A 6,000-nucleotide genomic window follows, 5' to 3' on the forward strand; every position below is an offset into this window, starting at 1 on the left:
CTGGTTTTGAGGAGTTAGAAATTTTTGGGTGCTTATTATGTAAATACCAAGGTTTAGATGTGAAATATGTAAATATGAGAGTTTGAGCTGCTATGTATGTAAATCACCATAATATTTTTTTGGTACCATCCAATCAGTTGTAAGGAATCATCAGTCATTAAATGTTTTCTATCCCAAGTTTAATTTTAGGGAAATTTACATGCATACCACACAACTCTTATTGTATTTACATATCTAACATCCGAAGTTTGATATTTGCACTTCTAACACCATGTTGCTATAAAGCTATGTATGAAAAGGTTGTGTTTCACCTTTAGAAATGTAGTGATGGTGATATTTCTGATGTAATGTTAAAGATTTGAGTGGTATGCACTTAAATATGAATGTTTAGGTGTTAGATATGTAAATACATCAGAATTGTGTGGAATGTAGTTAAATGCCCCTTAATTTTAATCCTTATGAATGGTTACTTTGTTAAGAAACAACTGTTCTTAACTTGCTTCTCTTTCTTTTCTTTCTTCTCACAGTTTTCTGCTAATGAGTCTGACTCTCTTGTGGAAAATAGCCAAGCTACAGAAGAAAATGTCAACCAAATGTCAGACCTATCTAACAAAGAACATGAAGGACTGAAAAAATATGATAGCTTCTCCAGATGGATGAGCAAAGAACTCGGAGAAGTGGATGACTCACAGATTAATTCAAATTCTGGAATATATTGGAGTTCGCTCGAGAGCGAAAGTGTTGTTGCAGAGTCTAACTTGTTGAACCAAGAACAGTCGGATACCTATTTGATGGGTCCGTTGCTATCACAGGAGCAGCTTTTTAGCATAATTGATTTCTCTCCAAATTGGGCCTACACGGATCTCGTCACTAAGGTATGTAAACCACCCATCAAGTTTTATGTGAACTATTTAAGGATTTCATTGGATAGGGATGTCAAATCAAGTTCACGAGTTGGGTTCCGGTGTGACCCGGCCCGAATATTAAATGAGTCAAAAGTTCCAAGCTGGACCAGAACCCATATAACTTTTTTTAACACGAGGCATAATAATTATTTAGGTCGATTTTCTGTCAATCTTGAGTCAATTTTGGGTGAACGCTCAATTTCGGATTGGCGGGTCAACCCTGAACCCGATCAAAAAAAAACCCCAAAAAAAAAAAAAAAAAAAAAAGGTTTGGATTCCTAACTTGAACCCAACCCAAAAAGTTAATCATGTATATTGGTCATATTGGTCAACCTGAAACCAACCTAAAAAATTAATCACGTTAGGAATCTTAACATGAACCCATCCCAAAAATTATTCGAGTCAACCTGAACTTGGATTCAAATCGAGTTAGCATTTTGGGTCAATTTTTTACCCCTTATAATGTTGGATATTCTTGTAGAATCTTCTTTCAGGTATGAATGAATAATATAATGGGATATGCCTTTTTTTTCCATTTGAAACAGGTAATAGTTAAGGGAAAGTTTTTGATGAATGAAGAGGATTTGCAAAAATACAAATGGTCATGTATGTTTGGTGAAATTGAAGTAGCAGCAAATATTTTGGCAAATGGAACTTTGTCTTGCTATACTCCACCCCACAAGTCTGGAAGGGTTCCTTTCTATATCACCTGCTCAAACAGAGTGGCTTGTAGTGAGATACGAGAATTCGAGTATAAAAAAGATCTGTCACGAAGTGTAGGGATCGACGATCTTTCTAACTCGATACTGCAGTCTCGTTTTGAAAAGTTGCTGTTGTTAGATTCCATGGATTACTCAATCCCTGCTTGCAGCCACCTCAACGAGAGATCTCATGCGGACTGTACTATTTGTTCACTGATTATGGAAGTGGATGATGAAACTATCAACTTATTCAAGCACGATGAAGACTTTTTGCATGTTGGTATGAAGAACGAAGATATTGTATCACAATTGAAGCAGAAATTACGTGTTTGGCTTCTTCATAAAGTAGGGGAGGGTGACGGTAAGGGTCCGAATGTCTTGGACGAGGAGGGACAGGGTGTGCTTCATTTAGCAGCCGCCCTTGGTTATGATTGGGCCATAAAACCGACTGTAGCCGCTGGTGTAAATATTAATTTCAGAGATGTTCATGGCTGGACTGCCATGCACTGGGCAGCCTCTTGCGGAAGGTAAATATTACGGGTTTTGTTATTTTAATTTTTCATTTTGTTTTTGTAAAACATATTTCGATATATTTTTATTTTTTATTTTTTATAATACTCAAAACACCTAAAAGATGTTTTGAGTATTTTTAAAACAACTGTCAAAACCAAACATGCTTTAACTCAAATCAAAACATTAAAAAAAAAACAAAACAAAATACAAAAGGGATCCCAAACGGGGCCTAAGTGACTACTAGGATTTCTTTTGATTTTTTTTTTTTTTGTTTTTTTATTTTCTGTTTTTAATTGAAATAAAATATGTTTGGTATGTCATAACATGTCCATTTATTTTTAAAAGCACCTAAAATAAGGTTCAGATATTTTGAGTATTTCTAAAAGCTAGCTAACTTATGTTTGAAAACAAAAATTAAATACATGAAAAAATTGCGCTAAACAAATATTTTTTTTTTAAATAAAAGTAAAAACAAAAATAAAAAATAAAAAGTAGAACGGGCATTTACGCACACACCACACAATTCTTATATATTTAAATACCTAACAGAACATTCATATGTACATGCATACCACTCAAATCTTTAACATCACATTAAATTTACCTCCACGCGGCCTTTTTATAAGTGAAATAACACATTTTCATGCATAGGTTTAAGACACCAATGTGTTATAAATGTAAATATCAAAATTTGAGTGTTAGATATGTAAATACATAAGAATTGTGTGGTATGTATGTAAATTTCCCCAGATAAAAGAGATCATCAACAAGACTTAACATTTTCTTTTGATTTGTCTTATAAGTTCTAGTGGTCTTGTGCCTTTCTGATTTCTTATTTGTGCCTTGCAGAGAGAGGACGGTCGTCACTCTTATCGCATTAGATGCGTCCCCTGGAGCACTAACAGATCCAACCCCTGAGTTCCCTACCGGAAGAACTCCCGCAGATTTAGCCTCTCGGAATGGTCACAAGGGGATTGCGGGTTTTCTGGCTGAGTCCTCTCTGACTAACCATCTTCGAGCATTGAATTTGAAAGGCACCGAAAAGCATAATTTGTCTAAACCTGACAGTTTATTGGGCTTCGAAAACCTTCCAGATAGGATTAATGCTAATCTTACAGATGGAGAGATACAAACTTCACTTCGTGCCGTTCGTAACGCAACTGAAGCTGCTGCACGAATATTTCAGGTTTTTAGAGTGCAGTCTTTCAACAGAAAGCAAATCATCAAGCAGAGTGACGAAAAATTTGGGATGTCTGAGGACCGTGCTCTCTCACTAATTTCTGTAAAGCCTTATAAATCAGAGCAACACAATATGCCTTTTCACGCTGCGGCAATTAAAATACAGAACAAATTTCGAGGATGGAAAGGGAGGAAGGAGTTTTTGATTACTCGGCAGCGGATTGTGAAAATCCAGGTGTGTTATATGTATTATTTCCTTCGTTATGGTAGTAAATTTATTTTCTTTAAATCTTGGAAGATTTACATACTTACCACTTAATTCATCGATGTATTTACATATCTAACACCTAACTTCAATTTTTACATATATGCTACCAGTCCTATGCATGAAAAGGTGTTTTTCACTTTTTTTAAATTTAAAATTGTAGTGGTTTTTATGTGATATGAAAGATTTGGATGTTATAAGTGAAAAATGCAAAATTTATGTGTTAGATATGTAAATAAATGAGAATTGGGTGCTATGTATGTAAATGCCCCTTGAATCTATGGGGGTTTTGGGTTATTTGTTCATATTTGTAGTTTGAACAATAACTGAATCATGAAAACCCCCGCCCGCCGAGATGCAGACTTCAAATAACTGAACATGACTTTCATGGTTTTGAATTGCTGTGCTATTTCTAGTTGAAAACCATCAAAATTTTCATCTTGATTAATTCTCATTGCGCTTTTGATCTTCATCTTCATTATTTCATTATGTGATTTTGTGCATCTAATAATAGTTCTGTCATAAAAAACCACACACTCAAGGGCATAACAACCAGGCAACTCAACCAAATAACAAAATGATATAATTTAAACTGCATCTTTCTAACTATGATCTTAAATAATTTCATTCATGATGATAAGAATTATATTTCTACACTTATCGGAGGTGTAATCGGATTGATAACTTGTAATAAATCAATGAAAGATACAATAGATCTAATTTACAAAAAAGTTTTCATAGGAGCTGTCTTTTATTATTAGTTTTAGGGGCATTTACATTCTGATGTATTTACATATCTCACACCTAAAATTTCATATTTACACTATAGCACTCAAACCTTTAATATCACATAAAAAATAGCACCATTACCACTTTTTTAAAGTGATATACATCTTTTCATGTTAATGTTTAAAAAACCGGAGTGCTATGTTTCTAAATATGAAAGTTTAGGTGTGATATATGTGTAAATACATAAGAATTGTTTGCTAGGTATGTAAATTTCCTTTTAAATAATTTCAATTATATGTAATTGGATCAATAACTTGCATAAATTCAATGAGAAGGCACAATAGATCTAATCACAAAAAAAATTGAATTTTCGGAAACAAAATTAATAATTGTTTATTATTATTACTATTTTGTGTAAATGAAGTATTGTTACCAGAGCAAAACCTATATGATTTGGTATGAAACATAAATGAGATCTTGGCTTTCAAAATGATTTCATGATTTGCATTATGCGACATTTTCTTCACTACTAGTACAAAGGTCAATGAAATTTTCATTTGATGTATTTTTTTGTTTTATTTTTAATTTTTCAATTTCATTTAAAATAGTGAATATTAGGTGCTATCAAACCATCCTTCTCCTTCTTACTAGTTAAAATTTAATCGCTGAGCAGGCCCATGTCCGCGGCCACCAAGTGAGGAAACACTACAAGAAGATCATCTGGTCCGTCGGCATCGTCGAGAAAGTCATATTACGATGGAGGAGAAAAGGGAGCGGATTACGCGGCTTTCGACCCGAAGGGCTAATAGAGGGCCCAAAGGATCAAACCATACCCAAGAAGGAAGACGACGATGATTTCCTGCGAGAGGGCAGGAGACAGACCGAGGTGAGAATGGAGAAAGCTCTCGCGAGGGTGAAGTCTATGGTTCAGTATCCTGAGGCACGAGATCAGTATAGGAGACTTGTAACCGTGGTCACACAACTTCAAGAATCTAAGGTATATTCTCTCTTCATCCAGTTCTATGTTTGGAAGATTTACATACACACCACTCAATTCTCAGGCATCCACATAATGACACCTAAAAGATTTACATACACACCACTCAATTCTTATGTATTCACATAATGACACCTGAACTTCAATTTTAAAAAATTAAAATGATGGTATTTTTGAGGAGTAATTTAGGCGGTATAAATGTAAATGTATTCTATTTCTAACTTCAGCTCAATAAGTTTCAGTTTTAGGAGCTCACCAACACTTGATTTTGCTGCAGTTGCTGCCCGCCGACGATCGAAACGAAACAGCCGGACCATCTGATGCTGATTTCATGACGGAGCTCGAAGGATTGATCGGTGATTGCGACGTAATCCCATTTAGATCGTAACGGTTTGACTCCCGTTGACTCGCAGTTTAGCTAATTCTCTGGTTCGTTCAGCTGCGTTATTGTAGATTATATATTAGATATTGCTTGATATCCCCGTATCTTTTGCTCATGTTTAATGCTATTTGCATCTTGGGAGTAATATTATTAGAAGTATTTAGGGACCGGACTTGTTTTTGTATATATAGAAGGTTCAATTCTGGTTGGTTATCTGTCATTTATGTGCTGTGTGAAGCTGTCTGGCATTTCTAGGGGCGTAAACAAGCTGAACATGAGTGAACTCAAGCTCTGCTTGTGTTCGGCTCTTTTATATTTCGAGCTCAAAA

The 6,000-nt window shown here is 34.9% G+C and overlaps 1 protein-coding gene across 2 annotated transcripts in view; it reads left to right on the forward strand.

The window, feature by feature from the left end:
• LOC110030158 (calmodulin-binding transcription activator 3-like) overlaps positions 1-5,891 on the forward strand; it is a 28,156-nt gene extending 22,265 nt beyond the window's left edge. For both annotated transcript variants that reach the window (XM_020732744.1, XM_020732745.1), the window contains exons 9-13: positions 528-875; positions 1,451-2,133; positions 2,969-3,533; positions 4,966-5,289; positions 5,567-5,891. In XM_020732744.1, coding sequence (XP_020588403.1) covers positions 528-875; positions 1,451-2,133; positions 2,969-3,533; positions 4,966-5,289; positions 5,567-5,677 — 2,031 coding nt within the window. In that variant the 3' untranslated portion in view covers positions 5,678-5,891. The remainder of the gene's footprint in view (positions 1-527; positions 876-1,450; positions 2,134-2,968; positions 3,534-4,965; positions 5,290-5,566) is intronic.
• The last annotated feature ends 109 nt before the right edge of the window (positions 5,892-6,000 follow it).

Source organism: Phalaenopsis equestris, unplaced genomic scaffold (genome assembly GCF_001263595.1).
Source record: "Phalaenopsis equestris unplaced genomic scaffold, ASM126359v1 Scaffold000670, whole genome shotgun sequence".
Lineage (NCBI taxonomy): Eukaryota > Viridiplantae > Streptophyta > Magnoliopsida > Asparagales > Orchidaceae > Phalaenopsis > Phalaenopsis equestris.